This window comes from Aureobasidium subglaciale, assembly GCF_000721755.1.
Source record: "Aureobasidium subglaciale EXF-2481 unplaced genomic scaffold scaffold_2, whole genome shotgun sequence".
NCBI lineage: Eukaryota > Fungi > Ascomycota > Dothideomycetes > Dothideales > Saccotheciaceae > Aureobasidium > Aureobasidium subglaciale.
In genome coordinates, this window is record NW_013566993.1 from 517228 (window position 1) to 543902 (window position 26675).

The following is a 26675-nucleotide window of genomic DNA, read 5'->3' on the forward strand; positions in this document are numbered from 1 at the left end:
GATGAATATCATGTAGGATTAAATCAAGGGTTGTCGTGTTTATAGAGCGCAAAGAGAGACCGACAGAGTCTTGATCTTTTGATGAAATATTTACGACCGTCTCTACTCAAGCAGGCCGACTTTCACATGCTTACGACGACCATCAAGTCTTGGCGGGGGTCCTCCAGCGGCGTGGAGAGCATTCACCCCCGGCATGGACGAATTGGAGATTGTTGACAGGCTACCATGCACATTCTCAAGCTGAGCGGGCTACAATGTCGCTTCACCGTGTCGCTGGCGGCATACACGATGGCCCTGTGTATCTATTGTCTCCTCTGGACTCCACACTCTGCCTATGCCGCCGAGATAGAGGGTCCGGACTCCGCGTTACCTGCCCATGCGCCGCATAACCATGCGCCCGACCTAGAAGATGACTTGGATGACCCAGAGGACGTATACAAATACACACAGATAGAAGAGAATGGCGAACAACATACGAAAAGAGTAGTGGGGGATGTGGTGACACTGGGTGGAAGCAACGTGCCTGGCCTGCTTAACATCGAGGCGGGCAACACAACTGTCTGGCACTTCAACAACGCCTCGCTTTGGGCTCCGTACGCAAACGCGACTCCTGGTCTGCCCAGTAGTATCGATGATGGTGATACGGGTGACTCTGGCACTATCTACAAGCGACAAGAGGCTTCCAACAGACTCGTCTACATATCCGTCACGACTTGTCTACAGCCAGAATGGAACGGCACCACGAACCAGACAATCGTCCCGCCCCAGCTTACCCTCTACGTCTCGAACTCGACTTCCAACAAGGAGCCTGGTCCAAGTGCTCCCGCCGAAAGACAGGTTGCCATTACCCTAAACGAGGGCTTCGCCAATTACTCGATGAATGCCACGACCGATGTCTACATGGCTGTCCATGCGCCTGCCATGCCAAATAACTTTACCGGCATCTGGAACTACGAGATCGCTGCTTCCATCGACAACTATTATCACGGCGCTCATCCTGCCTCGCCTTTCCTCTACCTTGTCGACACGGACACTCATGCCGCTCTGCTCGTCACGAACAACTTGACCGAAGCCAACCCCGACGACCTTGTCTACCAACAATGGATGAATCTCACCTCTCCGTTCACCGTCTTTGTTCAGCCTACCATTGACAAACGTCTTGACGGCATGAGAAACAGCTACTGCGGTATGACTCACGCTAGTATCAACAATGCATCAAGCTCCGTCCAGTCAGGCATGATCACCCGTGGTCTGGGACACAAGCCCAAAGAGCAATTCTACATCCAGGAACTCAACGGAAGCACCTCTTACTTTGGCGTCCTAGCCATGGAAGGCAACTCAACGCAGATTGGCCCTGGTGTTGTTGGCGGAGGTGGTCAAGTCTGGCAGCCTGTCAACTTCAAGACAAAGGCGGACAACAATTGTGCTCTCGTCTTCAACTTGACTTTCTGCCACGACGTTGCATACGCCGTGCCCAGCAATCCTGACAGATACCCTGATCAACCTTCGCTGAGCGCCGTCTACGATTCTTATGCAGCCGGCCTGTATGAGAACTTTGCCAAATCGCTAGACCAGATCCCTTGCAACACGACTCTATCCGCACAATACTCTCCCGCCAAGAACTGTGACGATTGCGCCGATGCGTACAAGCAATGGCTCTGTGCCGTCACCATGCCACGCTGCGAAGACTTTTCCTCTTCCCTGCCGTGGCTACAACCTCGCAACATGGGTCAGAGTCCCATCAACTCATCCGCCTCCTCTATCGGCAGCATGCCCCACTCGGACATGTTGATGCAAGTCCAAGACCAGCTAAATCAACAATACGTACCCATGACCTCCGCCCCTAGCGATAGCAAAGCCTTTAATCAGACCTACGGCTCTGTACGTGCTGCCAACAGCTCTCGTAACCCAAGCATCATCGTGGATAAGATTGCTCCAGGCCCTTACAAGGAAGTCAAACCTTGCGAGGATCTGTGTTTCAGCCTGGTGCGAAGCTGTCCTGCTGCATTAGGCTTCGGATGTCCAGATCCTGGTAGAGGGTTAGAGGTCGACTATGGCCAGCGAAGTGACGATGGACAGGTTACTTGCAGTTATCTCGGCGCGGTGTATTATTTGAATGCCGCGCCTGCTGTAGGAGGTAAGTCGTCGTTGGCTGTGTTTATTGCTGTTGTGTTGTCACTTTGGGTATTGGCTTGATAGATTGTGGTTAGGGATTACATGACTTTTCAGCATAGCGGATGGCGTTTCATGCTGGTAACCAGCGACATAGACCGGTACTCCTTGGGCACTTTGCGTTTCTATGATACCAAAATTTTATTCTTCTTTACTACCACCTCTGTCTAGAACTTTACCAAAGCCAGGTCACTGTGTGTCAATGACCATCGAAGCTTCCAGAACGCAATAGCGCCTGTGAAGAGGACAACATAGTATGCAACTGTCCAAGCGATTGACAGTCGTTGATCATTTGCACCGGCTTGTAGGATGTCCGTCATACTGTCGCCAGCATTCTGATCCAGCATCTCCTCGCCAAGTTCTTCTCCAACACGACCCCAGAATCTGGGAAGACCCATCCAGTTACAGAAACTGTGCGCAAGGATGCATGCTACAAGCGAACTTGTGCGCAAGTAGATGAAAGCAGCAATGAATCCGAAGAGCGAAGTGTAGAGGAACTGAAAGATGGAACGCAGCAAGCCAGGAAGTATGACTGAAGGCGTCAGAGCAGTGCTCAGATAGCTGGCTCCTGGACGTCGTGAAGAATTGATAGTCTCATGCAGGTGATGCACATGTGCCACACCAAAGATCAGTGGTGACGTAAACGTTATGCGCTGAGCAGTTGCCTGTTGCAGAAAATCAGAAAGTCGGCGGTGAAGCCTGGCAGACGGTGATATGCACTTACCTGGGCCAGGACGAACAAGGAGATCGCGAGACTTCTGAACACCAACTCTTCGCTTACAGGGCCAACAACAAGATTACGCCAGCCTATCAGGTCATTGTAGACTGTTGCTTTGATCGCGGCACCTCCCCATGTTCTCCAGTCTCCTTCAATGATAGCTCTCTCAAACAGAGGACCGGCGAAGAGAATGACTACGAGCAGAAAAGATTTGGCAGTATCGAGTAGGTTTACCGGGCACATGCCAAGCAGATGAAACACTTCTGTGGGTGTAGCATGTCCCTTGAAGTAGAGTACAGAGACAGTGATGACTACGCTAGCCACACAACTCCAGATCACAGCGCGAATCCGGGCCTCGATGACGGAGGGCGTGTTCCGATTGGCAACTGAATTGCTCCGCAGGGTGGGCGAAAAGTAGAATGGGGCAATGTAAATGATTGTAAAAAGGACGGTAAGGCCAACTGCCACGTGAATACTGATTGCTGGCGCTGTTACAGAAGATAGAGATTAGTTCTCACGATTTCAACTGACAACGTCGCTTGTCGATATCCACGACATGCCGGATAGTCATGTTGCCTGGTCTTTTGTTTTTTGTTTTTTCCGTATCGATATGCACTTACTCGTAGGTACCATGATGGTAAGAGGCTGATTATGCTTGACAGGCACGCCGCGAACCCCGAAGCCCCCGTATTGCGAGAGATGTTTTGATGTAGGAGATTGGACACAAACGGCAAGCACGAACGGCCAGCTCAGCAGAAGGAACGAAATGTGTGCGGCTGGCGTCGTCGGCGAACAACAATAGCAAAGGGGGAAGTTGGAGATGACGAAACGGCCAGCAGTTGAAACGTACGATGGAGACAATCGGCGGCTTATCCGTAATCGACAGCGCAATTACTCAGGGCCTCAAATGTTCGAGGTTCGTCTCGAGGAAGATTGAATGACCAGACCTTCGAGAAAGTCGATGTTTGAGAAGGGCATTCAATGATGTATGTGTTCGTCTCAAGTATTGGATGCAAATCGCGCCTATGCTTCTTCAGCCCAAGCTCGCGGTTGCCAGTGCGCTGCGAAGGCGCGTGTGCAGGTCCCACGAAAGAGGTTCGCACGTTGCGCTGGATGGTCTCCCGCAATTTCCTAAGGATCTGTTTTTGGGGATCTGTGAACTAACAGCCCGCACAGGCAAGCTTTTCGCGACATCCGTTTGGGGCTTCGCGTATCAATGTTGTGCAGAACCATCTCTTTGTGCGGTACCCATCGCTGTCAGAGCCACGACTCGAAAGCGTTTCAGGGACGGAGCGTGTCGCTTCCGCGTTAGCCAGGCCCCTTGGTGCCGGCAACTTGGACGCCTCATTGAACCGGTCATCCTGACAGCTTCTTGTCCGTGTGGATCTCATCTCCCGTAACCGGTTCAGGGCGTAATGGCTCCTGTATGGCCAGTAGACCTTTTTGACTCCTATGGCACGGACGCGTCGAGTGCTTTCATATGGACGAGCATCTGCCACTTTGAATGCTCGAGGTTTGGCTCTTTCTCCGTCTCTCGTTTATCCCACCAGTCACACTCTTTCCAGCAGCCCTACAATCTATTTCGACCCGCCTCTCCCCGTAGCTATCGTGACTCGCTATCTTCTCTGCGTTGTCCAGAACTATCTCTTAATCGCCCGCCGCTCCTACTCTGCTCAGCACGCTTTCCCGCCTTTTTTCTTCGCGCAACTTGACGCGTTTGGAGTCTTTGGGAGCTATTTCCGTCCGCTCTTTGAAATGTCGATCTACTAGTGTCTATTCTGCTTAACGATACCCTGTCACTCTTTTATCTCAACAATTTTTTTCATTTCTACGCTCATTTCTAACCCCATATGTCTGGCCGCTTTTTCCATGCGCGGCAGTCCATTGAACTGGACAAAGGTGGCCGATTCAATCTGAGACCGGCTTCCACCAAAAGTCGTAGCGCGCTTCACGAACGGACTCCCTCGGACCTTAATCGGGAAAATGGCGAACAACCTACTATCCGACTTGTCGGCTCAAACACGAGTCTGAAAAATGTATACAACAAGAACCCTTTCCCGAACAAGCCGACGCAAGTGCTGCAACCACCCAAACCCTCCAAACATGGGTACACTATCCAGAATGATCAAGGGAACCCGAGCATCGATTCCAAGGTGCTACAACCCCCCACTGGCCAAACAGGAAGGCTCTCGGCACAGTCTACGAACAACAGACATTCCAAGCGATCCTCAAATGTCTCACAGTCAACGACAACATCTACAGCGGACACTTACTGCAACGACTCATTCTCACCAACAAGCGCCAGGTTCTCCATGGACGGAACTTTACGAAACACACCGACCCCTATCGCATCAGAAGAGCGTGAGAAGGAAAGACTGAGAGAAGCAGAGGCTCTGCCGGCTGTTGCAGAGACAAGTTTCGAATCGTCGACCATCCGCCCGGTGACGGCTTCTTCATCATCAGGACCTGGTTCCAGAGGTTCCGATACCACTAACAAGAACGTGGTCTCACAACTCCAGCATGGCAGGTCTGTGTCTGCAGCCGCGACTAGTGCGTCGGGATCCTCAGGTCCGAATATTGAAGTCTACGACGTGAGCTCGCCCTCTCAGTACTCGAGCACGCCGCCGGAGCATTCAAGATCAAACTCATACAACGTCATTCGCTATGCAAAATCCACAGAGAGTATGGCGTCCGTTCAATATGCCGAGGTCCGACCACCTACAGCACAGTCGTTATCTGCAAGCAGTGCATGGTCTGCGAGCGAAACCGAGAACCTGCCACCACTTTCTGTCGCCAAGAAGCGATCGCACCTGCACTCTGCATCTGCATCTGCAGGCGTGGTGCGCATGTCAAATCTCTCAACCATCGCATCCGAGTCCGAGCCCTCCAGCCAGTCAATTATCCGTGAATTCAGTGAAGACATATTCACATCACCACCAGCTGTGCAACCTCAGTCGCAATCAGGAAACTGGTACGTCAGACGCCAGACAATTGGCTCCAGCTCATACTCGTCAATCATCACCGACAGCAACTACATGTCTGCCGAGAGCTCTCGCTGGGAGCTGGATCGAGAGAACTCTGCAGTTCCGGAGCCGTTGTTCTCAAGCAGTCCCCATGGTATCGAACAACAGAGCAGTCCAATAGACGTGCACCCGAGCTCATCGGGCATTCACGAACTTTCCGCCGAGCATCCCTCAGAGCAGGATGACACTATCGCTGAGTTACAGTCTCACCCGTTACGTACTCAGAGGTCGGGTCTGCTCCCTCGTGGAAGGTCGTTCTCGGAGCCTCGCCCGGTATCCGCACGTTCAAATCATACTCTGGCAACCATGAATAATCCCGATCGCACGTCTCAAGGCTCTTCTATCTTCCCACAGTGGGCCAAGTCCTTCTATCGCGGTAAGCTGCACTTCCCTCATGGAAACGAGAGCACGGTCAGTCTCGCTCTTTCGGACGGACAATTACCTCAGCACAGCTCGGCCGCTCAATCTGTACGCATGATGCCCTGGGCACACCATCGTCGTTGGGAAAGTGCTGGAAACAGCTTGATGAGCCTGCCGCAGTCTCAAGGCACACCTCACAATGCCTCTCCGAAATCATCTCACTTCCTCCCGAGCATCTTTCGCCCCTACCATCCTCGAGCAAACATGAACCAAAGCCAGTCCACAAACGACATGTCTATCGTCACACGGAGCAGCAGTCTGGCTGAGTTGTATGTCGACGAAAGTCAACTCGACTTCAGTGACGGCGCTAGCTCGAGTTCAAGCTCGACGGATAGCATGGCTATCACAGCGATCCCTCGCGGCAGACACAACTCCGCACCTGCCTACCAACCACCACGCCGGCAGCAAACGGTCAACTCTGGACGCGCAATCCCCCGCGATCAGACCTACAGCTCTTCCAATTACCCACAGTCCCTCGCCGCTAGTCGCATGTACACTACTCCACCTCACCTGGCACCCTCCCGCCGCCTGTCCCACCGTCTCTCCACCTGGCGCGCACCCAGTTTCGACGAAGCACTAAACACTCTTGTAATATCCCGCGGCAATCGCCAGATCCTCTTCTTCTGCCTTGGCTTCTTGTGCCCTGTTCTCTGGATGGTTGCCGCCTTCCTCCCCTTGCCGCTCAGACCGACCGACTTTACCGTAAACAACGTCGAATCCTCCATCCAAGACTTCTCCGAACTTGAAGGCGAGAAGAGCCACTACCCGCGTGGTCTCCAAGCCGAGATGCGCAACTGGGACCAAGAGCGCAAGTACCTCAAGGCTCGCTGGTGGAGAAACCTTAACCGCATCATGAGTTTTGTGGGCGTTGCCATGATTGGCGCCATCATCGCTCTTGCCGTGATCGCTTCCAAGTAAAGCGATCTGCATCATCTCTGATTACGATTTTATGTTTTTCTTTGTTTATTCTCTTTTTGTTATCATTTGCATATACCCAGGCGGTTGTTTCTTCGCATCGCATGTCACCTTTGTTTTTTGTTACCAGATCTTATAAAGGTCTGTCTCATCATGCAGTACGGCAGCAGAGCCGGATCATCATCATCATTACGAATGTACAGTTCTCTGTATATTTCACATCACACAAGCCCAATTACATAGCTAAAATTCACCATCATCCTTTTCTAAAAACAAGGACTGGATAATGTATATAGAAAACCATCATCAATAGATGACCTGTCTTTCGAGACAATCAAAATCAAAATCAACTTCACCTAGTCTCTCCTCTTCTCAAGTCAAGTCCTAGCCACACTGAAACGCGCCACGATTCTCGACTGAGGGAGTGTGATGATTAGAAGAAGACCCTCGAGCCACTTGCTGTCCCAAACATGTCATCATCGTATCATCGTATCTTATGTGAAACAAGGCAGCGAAGGACGCAAGATAAGCCCAGCTTCTAGAAGGAATAGGCATGGAAGCTTTCTCCGTGTTTCACTTGTTTCTCCTGCAATATTGAAGGAGGGTGACTATCCATGGTAACAAGTTGTCGGACTACAGTAGAGACAATAGGTTCCACAGGATCAGTTGTATGAGGGTAACATAACCACGAACAAGGTTGCATCTGCATGTATGGTTAATCCCTGCTTGATGCATTGATCTCGACCAGTAATGTATGTCTCTCGCTACAAGATGCGAAATAGTCTTCCGTTTGTCGTGCATTACATCTCCTCATTAGCGCCCACCACGGGAGCTACTTCCTGCTGCCAGTCTTCAGTCGAGATGGTCAGGATGCCCGTGACTTCCTTCTGGTGGCTCGCAAGCATCTCCTGCATGTCGTTGTACTTGCTTCTTTCAAGATTGCCCCATTTCTTAGACGGTTGCTTGTTCTTGTGCCTCTCCCAGACATAGTGGTTATCGGCGACAAATATCCTCGACGCATCTCTGTACCAGCGATCCAGGAAGTCATCCGTAGAAGCTTTGTACGAGGGTAAGACGCAGGAGTCGGAGATGAAGCCGATGATCTTGGTCAGCCGGTCTCTGCATCTGTCGTTCTTTTTCAAAAAGGCAATAAGGTTCGAGTATGCCTGGCCAACGCCCATAAAGAATATGTGGCTTGCTTCGCTTAGCCTAAAAAGGTGTTAGGATCGACTCGAGGACTGACACGATTGACTGAGGCTTCTTACTCGATGTAGTTGTCCCAGAGATACTTGGCAAGTACTTCGGTCTCATCTGATCTTCGACCTTCATCTGCTGGCTCGGCGTGTTCATAGTCGTCTTCAGCCTCAGTGTGATGTTTCGGTATGTTGATGTCCATAACAGAGAAACCTTGATCGACGGCCCATGTAGTGTATTGCTTCACGGAATCAGTCTTTGAACATGGTCAGTATATGTTTCCAACGTTCGTCCACTTGGATACACGTACCAGCCATGTGTTGTGCAGTTCAAAAGCCTGAGTTCTAGGATTGGTTGAACCAGTGAGTTTTGGAGGATCGTGGAAGATGACTAAGAGAGGGCGTGCGTCGGCGTGGTTCTTACTGGGATCGGGTTAGTCACAGTACGTTGCGCTAAGGGAAGAGAGACACTTGCGTCGCTAGCACTTGGCCTGCAAAACTCTTTGATGCCTTGCTGTGGGCAATAAAGAGTTCGGACATTCCCAAATTCTCCCAGAGCCAATGGGCCTGGTACATACGAACGACATCGTGAACTCGTTCGCTAGATTGCTGCTTTAATTGTCGCGACTGGTCGCCTTGGGATAAGCATGGCCACCACTTTGCTTGCTGTCGTAGCACTTCCTCAATAGTGTCAATGGCGGATGGTGTAGGAATCGTAGTAACTGGTCGTCCTGGCGGCTCGCCCATCAGAGTTCGTGTGACTGCAAGGGCCGAGACTGCAATGGATCTCAAGTTGTATCCTCCTTCGAGACACACGGCAACCTTCCCATCAGCTAGGGACATCAGCATGTGTGTCATCTGACTGTAGCCGGCGGGTGAGACATGGCATTTTCCGAGCATGTCGCCTTCCGCCGCATCGAATCCTGCAGAAACAACGACCAGATCAGGATTAAAGTCTTGGGCAATTGGCATGACGATCTTTTGGAAGGCAAGGATATAGTCGGCGTCTGTCATACCAGCTGTGCGCCATGGGATGTTGATATTCAGTCCACCTCCAGCGCCCTCACCACAGTGCAGATGATCTCCTGCAGGCCCAGCAGGATAGAACTTCCCTCCTTGGTGGACGTGTAGAGAGATGTAGAGCACGTTCGGGTCGTCGTAGAAAGCTTGCTGTACTCCATTGCCGTGATGCACATCCCAATCGAGGATCAGGACTCTGCGGCATTTGTCGCCAAACTCTTCTTGACAAGCTTTGACTGCGATGGGCACGTTGTTGAAGATGCAGAACCCCATTGGCTCCTTGTGCTCTGCATGGTGACCAGGAGGTCGGATTACTGCGATTGCGTTCTTGACATGACCGTTAAGGATAGCTCGACATGCTTCAATCGCACCTCCGGCTGATAACCTTGCACATACGGGAGTGTTTCTTGAGAGATAGATGCTGTCCATCTGCTGGCCAGCATCGTGAAGAAGATCGTTGTCCCAGGTCTCAAGACTGATGACCCAATTGTAGTGATCTTCTGTGTGTACAGCACATACTTCTCTCTTGGTCACATATCTTGTTGGTATCCGCGCAAGGACATAAGGGGCTGGACTGATTGTTTTAGGATCGTCGACTAGGCCGGCGTCTACCAACTCCTTGTAGATGGCGTAAATACGCCGTGGATCTTCTGGGTGAACTCCTTGGTTGACCTCAGGTCGGACCTCGACGTGGAATCTCATCCGAACGTCGTACACCAGGCCCGTCTGAGAGGTTGAGTACGGCAAGTGTTTCATACCTTCTTTCGGTGTAGGTAGAAATTCTTGACGCAAGGAGGGCGATCTGGGTGTTCCATTTGACAGATTGCGAGGCTTTGGTTGCACCACAGGCGATGCTAGGTCCAACACAAATGGATCCATTTCTGTTGTGTCCATAACATTGCCATCCATCAAATGGTCGGAGATGTCCATCTTGGCTTGCTTTGATTATGTTTATGACATGTCTCGACCGAGATTTACCTGGCGATTCTTAGCGAAGCTGTTAATGATCGGTAAAATCTGATGACATGTGATTGCTATCACGACATGTGATTGGGGTAGAAGGAGGTTGGGGGTTGCTTTGACATACAGCGCGGCGTTTGTGCGACCGAGAGAGGAATCACAATGTGTTTGAGATGATCGGTCGATCCTCAACGCGCTGACAAGTGAAGATTAGCGTCTCCGTGAGAGCAGAGAAAGTGATGGATTGTCGAGTGTTCGCGTTAAGTGATAGCACAAGGACAGCGCGTCTGGATGCACGGTAACTTCCGAAAAGGGCAACCGACTAACCAAAGTAGTAACAGTAAAAGGCCAAGCAAGCATACCTATCAATACTCATGATGCATTGCTCCGACACGTACACGACGATAGTGTTGAGATCATGGATAAGTCAATGGTCAACCATGTGTCTGACCAGTGAATGTAAAAATTCAGTATTTGGTCAGTCTGGGTGGTCTTTTTATATCAAGACACAAGGAATTCTTGTCTCGGTCAATATCATCTGAGAATTGGCTCAATCAGAGCTCTACAGGCACTGTCGCTTAAAGAACCATTTACTTGCGACTGTCACGATGGTCTTACAGGAATTCATGAGGAGATTATGCTTCTAACCATGTCGTATATTAACTCCTTCGACAAGGCCAGGGTGTCACTGACATCACACATGACATCGAAATTTCGACTTAGACACCACACCTCAATAGCAGTCGACCCCTTGTTGCTGCCATCAAAGCAAAAGCGGGACGAGGCGTTCGATGGAAATATCATACGGTGAAGCAATCAATCGCAAGTCGTTGCCCTCGATGCAATCGAACAAGTCATCCCTGTCAATTGCTGACATCGCTTGCGTAATGCGTGTTGAATTTGGCCAAACCTTGCAATCCGAAAGGTATGCATGGTTGAGCTCAGGACCTCAATGGATGGTGTGATGGCTCTCCGGAAATAGCTATCTTATTGTTGCTTATTGCTTGGGAACATGAAATTGAAGTTAAGATCATTACTCGGACGCCGAGCTTAGCAACGGGAAGGGAAAAATGTTCACTAAGCCGGTCAAGATTTCCCGATCTGAGCCGACCAATTCATATTAATGATCACTAAGTTGCCAATCTAGACTTTGTCAGCGCGGATCGGAGACCCGCTGTTAATTGTCAGTTAAGTTGGGGTAAACATTGTATATATTTGCTTTCCCATCCCTGGCAATTGACGTTGTTTCTCCTCATCCCTCAATTCACCCGTTCTAATATTGTCTCGCCTGTAGCTCTTGCTAGACATCTATCAAAATGGCTCCCAAAGTCGCCATCGTTTTCGTACGTCCTCACCACACTTGCCCATCACGGTCAATTATTTTTCTGAGCTCGAGCTTGGACCTCATCACATGAAGTGGATGGACTAACAATTGTGTTTGATATAGTACTCCATGTACGGCCACATCCTCAAGATGGTCGAGGAAGAGGCCAGAGGTATCAGAGAGGCTGGTGGTGTTGTCGACATCTACCAAGTCGAGGAGACGCTTTCCGAGGATGTCCTTGCCAAGATGCACGCTCCTCCCAAGGTACGACTCGACATTGGACCTGGATCTCAGCAGCGACATACTAACGCAAGATGACAGACCAGCTACCCCGTCCTCTCCGACCCCAAGACTCTTGAGCAGTACGACGGTTTCCTCTTCGGTATCCCCACCAGATACGGCAACTGGCCCGCACAGTTCAAGGCCTTCTGGGACAAGACTGTAAGCTCCATGGACATCCATTGAAACATGTAACACACGCTGACTATCAACCAGGGCGGCCAATGGCAGACTGGTGCCTTCTGGGGCAAGTACGCCGGCGCCTTCGTCAGCACCGCCACCCCCGGTGGTGGCCAGGAGACTACCGTCATCAGCGCCATGTCGACCTTTGTCCACCACGGCATGATCTTCGTTCCCCTCGGCTACAAGACCGTCTTCGGTACCCTCGCCGACCTCACCGAAGTTCGCGGTGGATCCCCATGGGGTGCCGGTACCTTTGCTGGTCCCGACGGCTCTCGCCAGCCCTCTGAGAAGGAGCTCTCCCTCGCCTTCGAGCAGGGCAAGGCCTTCTGGCAGGCTCTCACCAAGCAGAACTTCGCATGACTGCATGGTGGCGCCGCGGGTGCGGAGGCCAACAACAAGCAGGCGGCGGTCGGTGGTGGTGCACCCGTCACCGAGCCCAGCCAGACTGAGCAGAAGAGCACAACACAAGCACAAAAGCAGCAGACATCGACGGAGCCTCAACACAAGGAGGAGCACGACAAGTCTGGTCCCTGTGGCTTGCCGGTCAAGTGCATCATCTCCTAGATTCTGATTCCCCTTCTGCGTTGTTTGGTAGTCTTAGACTTGAATGATTATACCCCCTGTTTTACATTCTACATCACAATGAGCCCATATACATTGATCGTGAACTTGATGGTGCTCATAACCAAGCATCGTGCTGGGGCGTGATTGAACGAAGGTGTTAAGAAGATTAGATGCATAGATTTAAAAGTGGTCATTAGGCATATTATTTTACACGTAGCGATATTCGCAATAGACGGCAAACATCGCGGCGAAGCGCCACCTTGCATGCTTCCTACTAGGTCTCGTGCGACTAGACAGCAAATAAAGCAAGGCCTGTCCGTGGGTAGCGCGCCGCCACGCCGCTACTTGTTTCGTTGCTTTCGGTATCATTGAAGACCCCATCGGAGGAGCGGACTGACGCTTCATGTTCCTGCAAGGGCGCTGGCGATCTGCAGACTTAGATCAAGGATAGTGAGATGTTCGTCGCTTCCATCGATCAATCTCTTGTCTGTCTGTGAGAAGGACAAGACAATGCGATTCTTCTTCGGATTGTCAATGGAGTCATCCATAAGGATTTGTTCGTAGAGTTGCGATACCAGCTGCGTAGCACTCCAACCTTCGGCGACCAAGTCCTGAACAACACGAGACACAGCATCATAAACCGAAGCTCGTTTGTTAGGCTGCAAGGCCTCGATGAGACGGCCGACTGTATGGTCAGGGACCACACCGGCGATTTCCTCGATACTACGGACTGACACCGAACGGGCAGTTGCTTGATCATCAACGTCCATAGCATCGTCGTCAGGTTTTGACAGTTCGGCACCAGCGAGACGAGCGGCCGACTGCAAGAAAGTGATGGCCTTTCGCAAGTCACCTTCAGCGCAGCGAATCAGAGTGTCGACGACACCATCATCTAGCTTGACCTTCTCCATGGCGGCGATGTTTTCCAGTCTCTTGCGAGCATTTTGGCCGTCCAAACTCTTGAACCTGAATTTACTGCATCTACTGGCCAGAGGGTCGATGATGCGTGTGACATAGTTGCAGATGAGACAGAAGCGAGTAATCTTGCTGTATGTTTCCATTGTGCGACGCAAGGCGGATTGGGCGTCTTGAGTCATAGAGTCTGCTTCATCGAGGATGATGATCTTGTAGGGAGGACAAGGGTACTTCTTGCGGTATTCTTCGCCAGCAGGGCCGGAGGGAGGATTCGAGAGTTGCATGCGGGCAAAGTCCTTGACCTTCTCACGCACAATGCTGATACCACGCTCATCGGAAGCGTTGAGCTCAAGAACACGGGTCTTGATGAGTTCAGGACCGTAAAGCTGTTTCGCGAGAGCGAGGACGGTCGAGGTTTTGCCAGTACCGGGCGGGCCGTAAAAGAGCATGTGAGGGAGGTTGGCGGATTGCAGGGTGCGACGGAGAACGTCGACGGTGTGTTCTTGCGACGAAACATCATCGAGTGACTTTGGGCGACTGGTGTCGAGTTAGCTGATGTTGAAGGATTCGCTGTTGGAAAGACGAGGTGACGGACTATTTCTCAACCCATGGTTGCAGGCGATTGTCGACTTTTGGGCCGGTCGATTTGGATGAAGCTTCTCCTGATGCAGAAGCAGCAGCAGCAGCCTTGCGAGCCTTGAGATCGAAGAAACTGGCCATGATTGGATGTAATTGAACAGGCGGTGCTGAATCGGTAGAAGAGACGAGACTTGCCCGCGGACAGACGACGCGTCGCAGCGCGAGTTTGTTTCAATCACGACCCAATGGGGAAAGGCGTCCAGCCCTGCCGAACGTGGCCGCCGTCATACAGAGCAGCCCATGCCGTCGACGATAGAACTTCGACTCCAAGCACTCGCTTTCTTCTTTCTTCGGTGTCGGCCGCGCGTGGACTCGAAATAATGCGACCGGCTCACGATAGCAATACATGATAGTCCGGAAATGAACCATGCCTCGGCCTCGTCGCTCTCGCTCGACAATGCGACCCGGAGAGAGCGCGTTCAGCGCAACAAGGCCACCTTCAACAAGAAGAGAGATGCCTTCTTGCAGCATCTCGTTCGCAACATCGACCTCTTGATCTACGCTCAGCTGTCTGCCGTCTACTACATGGAGTACGCAGACACATGCCACCAACACCTTGTCTTGGCTTCACGACTAATGCAATCGTAGCTGCTCCTTTACACGTTTCCTGCTCAGAGCCGCCATACAGTTCATGTTCCTGACACCCAAGCCTGCTTTCCTGCCCGAGCCACCGCACCCGAGACCATACCTTGGCGCTATCTTCGGCTCCAATCTATTGATCATTCTCCTCCATATTCTCCTTGCTCGTCCAGAGGCTGGCGAAGCTACCAGGGGTTACTTACATGGCGGTCTGGCTATGGACTTTGTGGGTCAGAAAGGCCCTACCTCAAAGTTACATCTGGTCCTACTTGATATCTTGATATTGCTCATGCAGCTTGTCCATCTGGCTGCTACCACGACTCGACAAAGAGTAAAGCAACAAACCTCTACCACGACCACTCCTCCGACCGCCGTTCAAACCCACGATTTCGAGGAGCGCGGTCAACACAGCTCCGACCACCAACCGGTCGATCAAGAGTTGCATTCTCTCAACCCCACCAACGAGCCATCTGAAGAAGCCGACTCTGGTGCTCAAACAGAGCTAGAGATGGGAGCAGGACCAGAACCAGAATCAGATGAAAGACAGGCTCTACTGGCCTCGACGGCACCCCGCACAGATTCGTACATCTTCGACGCCTTCAATAGCGGTGAGATCATGATTGCGGATCTAAATCTTTTCGATGTGATCAAAACACAGCTTAAGGAGATGCGTGACCCCGTCCAGCCCCCGAGCACGGCTCCTTCTGCGGCAGGTGGCCTACGCGCCAGGCTAGCGGATCGTAGTGCCTTCTTCCGTATGAGAGTCGGTAATCGTATTTTCAATGTCTAAACTTTACTGTTGTTGGCAACAGATTTCTGTCGGCGTCAAAATCTGTCATGTGCGCTCTTCTCTATGATCACACGGAACGACAAGGAGTAGTGTGAAAGTACAGCTGTCTTCTGGATTAAATGAATCTTCGTGAAAAGTCAATATGATGACGACTCTCAGTAGACGTTGCTCTGCTTCTCGAACGTTTGTGCCTTGATACAGCTACACGCGTGACTGAATTTAGCACACTACTCCCCCAGAATTCCCCGCCTCCATCTCTGCCTCCGCATCCGCCTTGCCCGCCTAGCTACGGCTTTAAAAGAACGTTATGATGGAAACCGTGACGCCACGAAAACACATCGTCTGTAGCACCTTCTTCATCCATCTGGTGCATACTCGTACGCCGCGTAGTAGACCCGAGTCTGGCAGGCGACACCGCCGTATTCCGAGACGCAAATCTCGTTTCTGACCGCAGGGCCGGATTCCGCGTCAGCAGCTCCCCACGTGCCATTGTCCGTTTAATTCAGTGCTCGCCTCTTGCCTCTTGCCTGTTTGCTGGCTTGCGTGATCGCAATACCGAACGACAAAGAAAATTTCTGTCGCCTTTTTTGCGCGCGATTTCGTCAACATACGTCAATCTCGTTCGTATCACACAATGCCACGAAACATGTATTGGCGGTACCACTCTGCCAAGTGCTTGCCTTCGACTTCACATCCTCATCTCCTCGGTGGTCGTGGCTTCTCAGCTTTGCAAACCAACCCCTCTCCTAGCGCTTCGTGATCAATCCACCGTCCTGGGTACCTTTTACACTACAATTGACCGTTTCGAGCAGAGTGATGGAAAACCCAGATCACGCGGTACGCTCTTTGATGCCGAAACGGCAACGAGCGGCTTGGCCCTGGATTGCTCTTACCCTATAATTACCCCCACAAAATAGAAACTGGGAGGAATGTCCTCTATGAATCATCCATCTGTTACTAATAGTCTGCAAGCCTTTCGCACGTTTGCTCATTACCTGTGCAGTGGTTCGATGCTCCACGTGAACACTCGGTGTAGGCGTCCGTCAAGTCCGGCGTTTGAGGGGGCCATGAGTTTCTTCTAACGTAAGGACAATGCACCTCTTTGAGGGGATATAGTCCTGGTCAAGCCCTTGTTTTCCTTTCCGATTTTCAACTTCAAGTCTTTCACCAACTTTCCACCTTCACTATTCTGATCAAGTGTCACTCATCAAGTGTCACTCTTCAAGGACCATTCTCAAACGACTTGACGTGCTTAATGTATGTTCTATACTGGTGAATGACTCCAAGTAACAGTTTCTTCTCCGATCCTTACTTGGGGTTTGTTGCCTTATATCTGTCTCGGCCCTTGTGTATACTGACCAGAGTCTAGATTGGTTGACCTCGAAGAGACATCAGTTCTGTGGTCACTGCACTGATACATGAACAAAATGCACATCAACGACTTCCCAGATGAGATTCTCTCATCTATTCTTGACTATGCTGCTCAAATGAACGCTGAGAATGGTGTGAAATACACTTTTGGTCTTACTCAAGCCCCTCTCCCAATCTCGCGAACGCCATTGACGAGATATATCAGAGGACCTGTGCAGCCTGAAGCACAACGCTGGGACGGAGCATCTACCATTCGCGGCGTATGCACAAGATGGCATGATTGGGCCATCCAGAACACCATAAAGACCGTGTCCATCAGAAGATGGCAAGGCTCAGAGAGGTGGGCGGAGATCCCAACTCGTCGTTCATCCTACGGAGCGTATGAGCTTATGAGCAAGCCCAAAGGCAGTGCGGTCTACCGGGATCCCTTTGGTTTTCTCAAGAGTGCCGTCAAGTTCTTCGCTCAATACCCAGATGTGGCAGGCGAGGTGCGCCGCATGTTCTTCGATGGCTTCCACACTGTCGAAACGGACCGCATGACATTTGACGTCCTGAGAAGCTGCCGTCATCTCACCTCTGTCAGTGTGCCTTGGACTTTGCTGCGCCATGGAAGTGCACAGGACTGGATTCATCTACTGGGAATCTCCTCAGAGGACGATGTTGCTCTTAAGTCTCTGGAGCTGCGTGCCACATGTCTTGCCAATGCTCAGGAGAAGGAGTGGTCGCACGTTGAGAACACCCATCCACTTGCAGACCCCAGAGTGAGCTTCTCGCATCTGAAGCGCTTGAAAATCTTCGGCAACACTCACCTAATGCCTATCGACGATGAGGACATGTTCAACATCGCACGTAGTGCAACTCGTCTCGAAGAATTCCACCTGACCAATCTATCCACTGTTACTATCGCTGGAGTCATGGCCATCGTCAACTCATCCGCAAATACCCTCCGTGTCCTTGAACACTCTCCACGCTCAGACGATGGCTTCTTCCACCCTCACCCAGGCCATCTTTCCCCGGAGACACATGTCTGCGAGTCTCTGGCCTCCTGCCCTCGTCTCAAGGATCTGTCCATCTCAATTCCTAGCATGTGCGCCTGCCTATTCTCCCACGAAGAAGTTGTCTGGGAAGGCGAATGCCAAGTTCGTGCGCTCGAACTCTGTGACGGCGACAATACCAGCACAAACGAATCCTACCGCGCTCAACAAGCGCAAAAGTCGTGCCGTCTGCGTGACGTCCTCTCCTCAGCACGCACACTCATGCAGAACCAGAAGCGCAAGCGCAAGGAGCTCGACATTGAAATCTTCTTTGCCGACTGCATCTTCAACCCCAAGGAACGCATTGTGCATGGTGACTTCTCCTTTGCAGAGATCTCGAGCGGTGGTGCTTGGCCTATGGCTTGGGAGCCTTCTGCAAAGGGACCATACGGATCCACTGGTGTCTACGGTAAGACCGAGAGCTCGTGGATCTGTGTCAGCGAAGATGAGCTTGTCCGTGCTGTCGAAAAGAACTGGTTCAGACTTTGAGGATGCCGCCCGCGGCCTTTCATCTCTCCTCTTCTCTTTCTCTTGGTTTCTCGTTAATGCCATCACATGTTAACGATACCCACGATTCTTGCTGTTGCTCTGCTAGCGAAATTGCTTTTTACCTATATAATATGCATCCAGCGAGGACGAAAAAAAGTTGCTTTTGATTTTCACTGCATCATCGGGCAAGGAGTTTTCTGATATGATTATCAAGCTAGCATTGTCATTATATCTAATTTTTGTAACCCCAAAAGTTATTACAAGAGAAACCAATGTCGTGTTCCAACTATGTGATGCCTCGCGATACACGTCGTGCGCGGCCCGCGACCTAAACTTGAGTCGCACATTCTAGGTCGACTTCTTTGCAGCTTCCAAGTGCCATTCAAAGACCTTTCTGAAGATGCCTTTACCTTCCTTCTCAATCACATCGCCGTGGCAGGAGATGATGCGCTCAAAGTCCCATTTGTCGATTCTTGCTATGCTCTGGTTGAAGGAAGGTCTATCCGAGGAACTGACACCATACCAAAGGAACCTCTTTTGCCAGACGGCCGTACCAGCTGTTGTGTTGATCTTGCACATCAACTTGGTCAGGAAGCCAGCAGTAGGGTTGATGTCGGTACGCGAGTATTGTTCGGTGGCAGGCAGGTTGAACAACAGATCAGCTTGGATCAAGGTCTTCGAAGGCTTGTGGTTGAAGACCAACTCCTTGTTCTGGTGAGCATGGACGTACTCGGCCTCGAACTCACGATCGAAGGCCTCGTCAATGTTCCAACTGACATTGTCCTTGGGGCGGAAAAGGTGTGTCCAGGGCAACGGCTTGTTCTGCTTCTCGCGCTTCTCCTTAATCATGTCCGGGCCAATAAGTTTGGCGTCCGGGAAGGCTTTGTGCCAGTCGTCCATGAAGATGTGGTGCTCGGCATCGTTGGCACAGAGGTATTTTACGGCTCCCAGTTTCTCAATATGGCTGCGGACTTCGTCGGTCAAGGCCACCGGGGAAAAGACGGCTACACTGCCATTCTGCATACGGACTGCGACGTGTTAGTTGTCTGCGGCGGCTTGTGACGCGTCTGCGCGAGGACGTACCGAGAGTGCCGCGACCGCCGATGTTGATGTGACCGAAGCGCGAAAACGGTAGCGAGAGGGTGACAATGTCGGGTGTGACGTTACGAATTACCATGACCTTGTCAGGGTTTGACGGAATGAGTTTGTCCGTCATGTCGACTGTGTGCTGTTGCTGGTGATGGTGCTGCAGAAGTAGCTGGTTGCTCGTGTGTCGCTGCTCTCGATTGAGAAATTACGGATGTCGTGGGCGATGATTGTGAATTACTATAGAGGTGGAGATAGATGCTGTTATAGAAGTGAAGTAGCTCAAGGATAATGTAAACGAGAAACCTTCCAGCCCACGCTTGGTAATGATCACTTCATCTTATCCAGAGGCTCAACTATGACGTCGCTTCGGACCCTTTTTCTAAAGCGCGACGTTCGCTCGGATCTTCCACATCCGAATGAAGCATGAAGAGGAGCGGCAGTGCACTGCTGAGGTTCGACAAATTTGCGTGGCTGCTTACAGACCAATACCCCTGAAAGAGTCTGAAGCTGTGCTTATAGGAAACGCTTGCGAGACCGAATGAGTTCTTGACAAATCTCGTGAGTGTACCCCGAAGACTTCTAACAACGGCTCGCTGGCCGTGGTGATGCCGGACTGAACAAATCGGCTTCTGCAAATAAAAGCAACACACCATCTGTCTTGATAGCACACTTAGGACACTGATAAGTACGCGATATACACAGAAGAGAGCACAAGAAGCTAAAGTACTATCAGAAGACGCTAAGGTTGGTCAAGAGTTGTAATAAAGTCAAGTAATGCAGCGTGGCTTGCTGGGTTGATTCGTGGCAGTAACTGACTTGCTTACGCCAGCCCGGTATCCTAATCGACACAACCAAGGTATCGGTCTGACTTCTTACTTCTGCGGTGCTTTACGGCAGACGGAAGCTCAAATGCTTTCATACCGTGCCGTGATGAGAAGTTTCAGAACTTGTGACGAGCAGGTTCTGCTCGATCAACGCGGACACGGCGCATATAGACTAGTTCTACCGTTGCTTCCTTGACAGTCTGTCAGCCAGCTCAAGGCTTAGGACTGTGACCTGGTGCTAGATTCGGGACTGTATTTGGTTCGTGTTGAACAGCACGATTCAGACGGCGAAGTGTTTCCAACGAGAGTGTAGGGGCAATGCCTTGCTGAGCCAATACCAGATAATTGGCCATGGCATAATTCAGAGCGTCGAGGGGCTCAAGGTTTCGCAGTATCTGCAGATTGACTTCGACAGGAATCCACGACTGGCCGATTGTACGCGTTCTCAGGGCTGCTGATTGACGAACAAGACGGGTCAATGTGTCTGTCGACAGTAAAGGAGCCAACGAATGTGTGATGAGCAGATGATAGTTGGCGAAGCCAAACGAGAGGAAAGCGTCCGGCGCAAGCGGCCTGGTGATCATGAGGATGAGCTCTAGGGGTAGTTGACGGAAGGAGCGTGGGATGGGAACGGTTGTTGACTGCATCCTAGGAAAATTGGAGAGTCGATAGTGAGTTTGGGGAGACGAGGCGTGCTTTTCAGTCAGAGTGTTGCTTGTCTTGCACAAAGACCTGGACTTTAGACCAGGCGTATCCCGAAAGGAACCAGCTGGCAATAGCCAGTACCAGAATGTAAGCAGCTGTTGGAAGTAACGATTGGGGAAAAACGTTCAAAAGATATGGATCAAGAACTGCGGGAGCTGGTCAGTCAATGGAGATACGGCAAAGCTGTAGAAGCGTACTTATGTCGACATTGACAGGTGGAGGATTCTGCATCAACTCTTTGTTAGTGGTGTAGAAGTTGGCCGCCGACTGAATGCGGAGGAATAGAGCAGATCGTTTGACCGCAGTGGGCTCGCTAATGCCGTCGAAGTCTTCTCCTGCCAGCAAACTCTGGCGCTCTTCAGCGTAGGTAGTAAGATCCTGTAGCAGAGCGGGAGTATCAAAGACGGTCGTGACCTCAAAAGGGTCCAAGATGAAATCCGTAGGTTGCTGTGAGATGTGTTAACCAAAATGTGGCAACAAAATCCGAGATCAATTGAAGATACCGTCGCCGCCCAGCAGATACGGACTTCGTAACGCTGACCTGGGCGCAGGCCGTCAAGTAAATACCAAGATGACAATCCACGAGGGTGTTTCTCGACAGGGAATACTACAGGAAGAACGGTTCGAACAGCAAGTTTCTTTGACGAAAGAGATACGAGTTGTAGGTCAATCAAGTTTGGTCGTGCATCTCCAAAAGCTACGCTGTGAGGCGCGGTAAAGATGGTCTTCTCTACGTTTGCTATGGCAGGAACGACTAGCAAGCATATGTAGGATATGATGGACAGGAGGTGCATCATCAATACAGCAGAGGTAGCAGCTGAACAGACTTGATCAAATGTCTCTGGCTGGACATTGATTAGAGCGAATAGGGTGGTAGACAGCAAACTATTTTACAGGATGATGGTCTGCGATGGAGCTTCTTGCACGAATTATTGGCTGGCAAAGTAGGGGTCCGATGGTGGTGGATCATGGATGGGCGCCGGGCGGCAGAGAAGGTAGAGCGCCAAGAGTAAACAAGAACACCATAACAAAAGCTCGAGCCAACTTCTCACTTCCCTTCCTCCTGACAAGCAGACCGTTTCTTGACGACCACGCCGACCACCCATCTCCGCCCTGTATTTCGATCCCCTCCTTGTCACATCTCTCGTCCGGTTCCAGGTCATTCAAAATGCGTGAAGTCATCAGTTTGAACGGTATGTTGATACTCCCTGGAGCTCTTGAGCCCACGCGCGCCAGACCGCCCCTTGGACTGTTTCATCCGCCATATTGCTGCCGATGCTGACACTCAATGCTTATAGTCGGCCAGGCTGGTTGCCAGATTGCCAACTCGTGCTGGGAGGTGAGCTTGCACTGCCATTGATTCGACGCATGGCCATCAGCGCCTGCGCCGTCTGCGAAAGGGGTTTCGACTAACATTTTGTCTGCCTAGCTGTACTGTCTCGAGCACGGCATTCAGGTACGCTTTCACTCTTGAGCTCCTTCATTACGCGCACTCTTACTGACAATACTTCAGCCCGACGGTTACCTCACCGAGGAGCGCAAGGCCGGCAACAACGACCAGGGCTTCTCGACCTTCTTCTCCGAGACTGGTACGCGTTGCCCCGATGAACCTATCTACCCCGACACTCGAGCTAACACGCGACCAAAGGAAACGGCAAATACGTTCCCCGCACCATCTACTGTGATCTCGAGCCCAATGTCGTCGACGAGGTCCGCACTGGCGCCTACCGCAGCTTGTTCCACCCCGAGCAGATGATCACCGGCAAGGAGGATGCCTCAAACAACTACGCCCGTGGTCACTACACCGTCGGCAAGGAATTGATCGACCAGGTTCTTGACAAGGTCAGAAGAGTCGCAGACAACTGCTCTGGTCTTCAGGGCTTCCTCGTTTTCCACTCGTTCGGTGGTGGCACTGGTTCCGGTTTCGGTGCTCTCCTCATGGAGCGCCTGTCTGTCGACTACGGCAAGAAGAGCAAGCTTGAGTTCTGTGTCTACCCTGCCCCTCAGGTCGCCACCTCGGTCGTCGAGCCCTACAACTCCATCCTCACCACCCACACCACCCTTGAGCACTCCGACTGCTCCTTCATGGTCGACAACGAGGCCATCTACGACATCTGCCGTCGCAACCTCGGAATCGAGAGACCCAACTACGAGAACCTGAACAGACTGATCGCTCAGGGTATGCGCTCTCAAGCTGCCACCTTCGTCATGTTCACCGCTAACCACATTTGCAGTCGTCTCTTCCATCACCGCCTCCCTCCGCTTCGACGGTTCCCTCAACGTCGACTTGAACGAGTTCCAGACTAATTTGGTCCCCTACCCCCGTATCCACTTCCCTCTGGTCGCCTACGCTCCCGTCGTCTCGGCCGCCAAGTCTGCCCACGAGGCCAACTCTGTCCAGGAGATCACCATGTCCTGCTTCGAGCCCAACAACCAGATGGTCAAGTGTGACCCCCGCAACGGCAAATACATGGCCACCTGCCTGCTCTACCGTGGTGATGTCGTCCCCAAGGACGTCCACAGCGCTGTCGCTACCCTCAAGACCAAGCGCACCATCCAATTCGTCGACTGGTGCCCAACTGGCTTCAAGATCGGTATCTGCTACCAGCCTCCCCAGAACGTGCCCAACGGTGATCTTGCCAAGGTCAACCGCGCTGTGTAAGTCCCTTGCTGTGATTGTATCCTGTATTTCCCCCGCTGACCATCACCCTAGCTGCATGCTTTCCAACACCACCGCCATCGCCGAGGCTTGGTCGGCTCTCTCGCACAAGTTCGACCTCATGTACTCGAAGCGTGCCTTCGTCCACTGGTACGTTGGTGAGGGTATGGAGGAAGGCGAGTTCTCCGAGGCCCGTGAGGACCTTGCTGCCCTGGAGCGCGATTACGAGGAGGTTGCTGCCGACTCCGTCGAGGGTGAGGAGGGTGTTGAGGCTGAGTACTAAGCGTAAAAACACGCTTTTGGCTAGCGGCCGACTTTTCGTATCAGCGTTCATGAAGATCATTGTGGTTTGGGGATCCTTTCAGGTCCGGTAGAAAAAAGGACCACACTCATGTTGAAATGCTTGTGTCTTTAATACAGCGACTTTACCTTTTACTTTTTTTCTCTACACGCTCTCCTTCTCCGAATGGCCTCAATCCAATTTGTGAAATTTCATGGTAGTCTCGATATCTTAATTAAACGTGTGCTGATCAAGCATACCCTGGCGACCAGGGGTCTACAATGCCAGGGAATATTGAGGTCCATGCAAGCACATATCAAGGATTGATCATGCCTTGCAATATAAGATTTGGACTCGCTGCAATCACAATGGGTTGCGAGCGTAGGGGTGCCCCGAGTCGGCATGCCCTGTTCGCTTGTTATCATGTCCCAAAAGTACGGGGTCAAGACGAGCACCCCTCGACGTCACAGCACAGCCCGCCCGCCTAAAGCTGATCTTCTCGAGAGCGATTTTGTTCCGTGACTGTTGCATTCTTGCACATCTATATCTCGCAGAACCAAATCGCTCTTGTATCCTACATCTTCGACTCCTGCGATTTAGACAAGCCGTGATGCCTGACTCCGAACCCGAGGCTGGCCCAGACAAGGCGCCGCCAAACCTCCCTATCGGATGGATCGCCCAATGGGATGGCAAGTGAGCACAATCACGGCGGCCAACGACGCGACACTTGACTGACAGGTACCTAGCTCTCGAAAGTATTACTTTGTTCAGATCAGTACCGGAGTGTCGACATGGGAAGTGCCTACGGAAGCGGCGCCCACCGTGCCATCCCCAGGAAATACACCTGCGCAACACCAGAACCCTTTCCCAGCCCCTCATGAAGCCCAAGCACAGACAACCCGTGGCGTGGATGGACAAGAAGGCGAACGTGGGCTTGGAGTATGTCTCAGGCCGTGTATGATCTAGTACAAGACTAACCAGTGGACAGGGCATGGCCATGAACATGCTACTGAGCTCGAACAAGCCCCAGCAACAACAGCATTCGTCCGGACTCGGCGGCTTAGCCGCACAGTTCCTTGGTGGTAACTCGCAATTGAATTCCGGACACAACCAGAGCCAAAGCCATAACAGTGGTGGTGCCGCAGGACTGGTCGGTAAACTCGCTGGAAATTTCCTAGGGGGAGGCAGCAAGCCACATGGTCAACAGTCAAGCAGCAACACTAGCGGCAGCGGTCATAGCAGTGGACTTGGTGGTCTCGGAAGTCTTCTCGGTGGCCAACAGTCAAGCGGCAGTCACAGCAATGCTGGCGGACACAATCAAAGTGTTGGTATGGGCGGCCTGGGCAGTCTGCTAGGTGGCCACAGCTCCTCGGTTCGTGAACTACTGTACAAAAAAGCTCTTGCCCCGACTAACTGTTTACAGCAGAGTCACCAACAAGGCTACGGTTATTCGTCTGGAGGATCATCTCAAGGAGGTACATACTCCGGACAGGCTCCTCCTCCATCTTACAACCCTTCGGCTTCTCATCACGCTTCTCCTGCCCCTTATGGTCAATCGACAGGTTCGTACGGTGGTCCAAATGGGCAGACGACTGGCACATATGGCGCCCCCAGTCACAACGCCACGGGACAGCACCAACCCTCGCATAACAACGGAGCATCACCAAGCCAATACGGAGGTCAGCCCTCGCACGCGTCTTCAGGCTACCAATATGACCAGTATAGCCAGCATCAGCATAACCAGTACGGTGGCGCGCCAAACCATGGTCAGCCTCAACAAAATTCACAATACACAGCATATCAGCCTGGTCAGGGAAGCGGCTATGGACAGCAACCTGGTGGCCAAGTAGCACATGGCGGGCCGGCGCAAGGAGGAGCACCTCATGGTGCATCTCAATATGGACAGCCAGCGTCTTATGGCGGATCGTCCCAGGAACAGCTCACACAGCACCAGTACAATCAATATGGCGGGCCACAAGAACAGTTGGGCCAACACCAGGCATCACATGGAGGTTATGGAGGACAGAGTAGCAACTACGGAGGGCCTCCCCCTCCAGCATGGCGATAAATTGGAAAGAGCGAAAGTCATGTGAGCAGTATAGATGAGTTTTGGTTTAGGTCGGTTGCATAGCGTGCGATCAGATGGGACGTGGCCAGGCGACAGGAAGTAGGTCAACTTGCTTCGAGTCATCTCACAAGAATTCCCCTTTCACAAGTCGCACGTGAAGTAGTGGGATGGGAGTTTGTGTTGAAATGATGTTTTGTAGTCCGCCGGCGCCACATGTTAGCGGTAAATGACCAAGTACTCCGCCAAGAATGTGGGGACGAAGATGGCCCTTGTTCACTCTCACACAGCCAGCACACGTCGCCGTCCTCAAGACTTTGAATCCCTTCATCTAGTCCTTACAACCAAGGACTGACTTTTGCTCCTCCACCCACTTACATCGATCCAAGAAGCCAGCGCTGCAGCGGTTATTCAGACATCTTCCGCACCCTCCGCGCGTCACAACAAGCCACACCTTAGCCTTCG

At 51.8% G+C, this 26675-nt stretch overlaps 13 protein-coding genes across 13 annotated transcripts; 7 read left to right on the forward strand and 6 right to left on the reverse strand.

Annotated features, from left to right (window-relative positions):
• Nucleotides 1–49: 49 nt before the first annotated feature.
• On the forward strand, nucleotides 50–2312 carry AUEXF2481DRAFT_380128 (uncharacterized protein). Its single transcript, XM_013492235.1, has one exon. The coding sequence runs from the start codon at nucleotides 226–228 to the stop codon at nucleotides 2194–2196; it is 1971 nt and encodes a 656-aa protein (XP_013347689.1). The 5' UTR covers nucleotides 50–225; the 3' UTR covers nucleotides 2197–2312.
• AUEXF2481DRAFT_36173 (uncharacterized protein) lies at nucleotides 2291–3873 on the reverse strand. Its single transcript, XM_013491985.1, has 3 exons — nucleotides 3511–3873; nucleotides 2897–3378; nucleotides 2291–2837 (listed from the first exon to the last, which is right to left on the reverse strand). Exons 1-3 carry the CDS (start codon nucleotides 3521–3523, stop codon nucleotides 2340–2342), a joined length of 993 nt encoding a protein of 330 aa, XP_013347439.1. The 5' UTR covers nucleotides 3524–3873; the 3' UTR covers nucleotides 2291–2339.
• A 1329-nt stretch (nucleotides 3874–5202) lies between these two features.
• AUEXF2481DRAFT_1695 (uncharacterized protein) lies at nucleotides 5203–7251 on the forward strand (the record flags this gene model as incomplete). Its single annotated transcript, XM_013491714.1, has 1 exon — nucleotides 5203–7251. The coding sequence occupies one exon, from the start codon at nucleotides 5203–5205 to the stop codon at nucleotides 7249–7251; it is 2049 nt and encodes a 682-aa protein (XP_013347168.1).
• A 567-nt stretch (nucleotides 7252–7818) lies between these two features.
• AUEXF2481DRAFT_94577 (uncharacterized protein) lies at nucleotides 7819–10310 on the reverse strand. The gene is made up of 4 exons (XM_013492174.1): nucleotides 8917–10310; nucleotides 8753–8864; nucleotides 8514–8698; nucleotides 7819–8457 (listed from the first exon to the last, which is right to left on the reverse strand). Exons 1-4 carry the CDS (start codon nucleotides 10215–10217, stop codon nucleotides 8049–8051), a joined length of 2007 nt encoding a protein of 668 aa, XP_013347628.1. The 5' UTR covers nucleotides 10218–10310; the 3' UTR covers nucleotides 7819–8048.
• Nucleotides 10311–11592: 1282 nt separating this feature from the next.
• Nucleotides 11593–12873, forward strand: AUEXF2481DRAFT_380389 (benzoquinone reductase). The gene is made up of 5 exons (XM_013492236.1): nucleotides 11593–11619; nucleotides 11716–11764; nucleotides 11869–12009; nucleotides 12067–12186; nucleotides 12241–12873. The coding sequence occupies exons 2-5, from the start codon at nucleotides 11738–11740 to the stop codon at nucleotides 12565–12567; spliced, it is 615 nt and encodes a 204-aa protein (XP_013347690.1). The 5' UTR covers nucleotides 11593–11619; nucleotides 11716–11737; the 3' UTR covers nucleotides 12568–12873.
• A 299-nt stretch (nucleotides 12874–13172) lies between these two features.
• AUEXF2481DRAFT_62034 (uncharacterized protein) lies at nucleotides 13173–14406 on the reverse strand (the record flags this gene model as incomplete). The annotated part of the gene is made up of 2 exons (XM_013492104.1): nucleotides 13173–14223; nucleotides 14282–14406. 2 exons carry the CDS (start codon nucleotides 14404–14406, stop codon nucleotides 13173–13175), a joined length of 1176 nt encoding a protein of 391 aa, XP_013347558.1.
• A 279-nt stretch (nucleotides 14407–14685) lies between these two features.
• Nucleotides 14686–15694, forward strand: AUEXF2481DRAFT_26118 (uncharacterized protein; the record flags this gene model as incomplete). The annotated part of the gene is made up of 2 exons (XM_013491869.1): nucleotides 14686–14855; nucleotides 14914–15694. The coding sequence occupies 2 exons, from the start codon at nucleotides 14686–14688 to the stop codon at nucleotides 15692–15694; spliced, it is 951 nt and encodes a 316-aa protein (XP_013347323.1).
• A 1365-nt stretch (nucleotides 15695–17059) lies between these two features.
• On the forward strand, nucleotides 17060–18762 carry AUEXF2481DRAFT_380409 (uncharacterized protein). The gene has a single exon (XM_013492237.1). The coding sequence runs from the start codon at nucleotides 17113–17115 to the stop codon at nucleotides 18586–18588; it is 1476 nt and encodes a 491-aa protein (XP_013347691.1). The 5' UTR covers nucleotides 17060–17112; the 3' UTR covers nucleotides 18589–18762.
• AUEXF2481DRAFT_380435 (uncharacterized protein) lies at nucleotides 18763–19917 on the reverse strand. The gene is made up of 2 exons (XM_013492238.1): nucleotides 19672–19917; nucleotides 18763–19616 (listed from the first exon to the last, which is right to left on the reverse strand). Exons 1-2 carry the CDS (start codon nucleotides 19802–19804, stop codon nucleotides 18937–18939), a joined length of 813 nt encoding a protein of 270 aa, XP_013347692.1. The 5' UTR covers nucleotides 19805–19917; the 3' UTR covers nucleotides 18763–18936.
• Nucleotides 19918–20713: 796 nt separating this feature from the next.
• Nucleotides 20714–21148, reverse strand: AUEXF2481DRAFT_1702 (uncharacterized protein; the record flags this gene model as incomplete). The annotated part of the gene is made up of 1 exon (XM_013491715.1): nucleotides 20714–21148. The coding sequence occupies one exon, from the start codon at nucleotides 21146–21148 to the stop codon at nucleotides 20714–20716; it is 435 nt and encodes a 144-aa protein (XP_013347169.1).
• Nucleotides 21149–21200: 52 nt separating this feature from the next.
• On the reverse strand, nucleotides 21201–22000 carry AUEXF2481DRAFT_1703 (uncharacterized protein; the record flags this gene model as incomplete). Its single annotated transcript, XM_013491716.1, has 3 exons — nucleotides 21201–21352; nucleotides 21404–21653; nucleotides 21710–22000. The coding sequence occupies 3 exons, from the start codon at nucleotides 21998–22000 to the stop codon at nucleotides 21201–21203; spliced, it is 693 nt and encodes a 230-aa protein (XP_013347170.1).
• Nucleotides 22001–22275: 275 nt separating this feature from the next.
• On the forward strand, nucleotides 22276–24296 carry AUEXF2481DRAFT_36181 (uncharacterized protein). The gene is made up of 7 exons (XM_013491986.1): nucleotides 22276–22399; nucleotides 22505–22545; nucleotides 22636–22662; nucleotides 22720–22795; nucleotides 22855–23385; nucleotides 23441–23864; nucleotides 23920–24296. Exons 1-7 carry the CDS (start codon nucleotides 22375–22377, stop codon nucleotides 24146–24148), a joined length of 1353 nt encoding a protein of 450 aa, XP_013347440.1. The 5' UTR covers nucleotides 22276–22374; the 3' UTR covers nucleotides 24149–24296.
• A 295-nt stretch (nucleotides 24297–24591) lies between these two features.
• On the forward strand, nucleotides 24592–26584 carry AUEXF2481DRAFT_36182 (uncharacterized protein). The gene is made up of 4 exons (XM_013491987.1): nucleotides 24592–24838; nucleotides 24892–25084; nucleotides 25134–25517; nucleotides 25569–26584. The coding sequence occupies exons 1-4, from the start codon at nucleotides 24756–24758 to the stop codon at nucleotides 26211–26213; spliced, it is 1305 nt and encodes a 434-aa protein (XP_013347441.1). The 5' UTR covers nucleotides 24592–24755; the 3' UTR covers nucleotides 26214–26584.
• The last annotated feature ends 91 nt before the right edge of the window (nucleotides 26585–26675 follow it).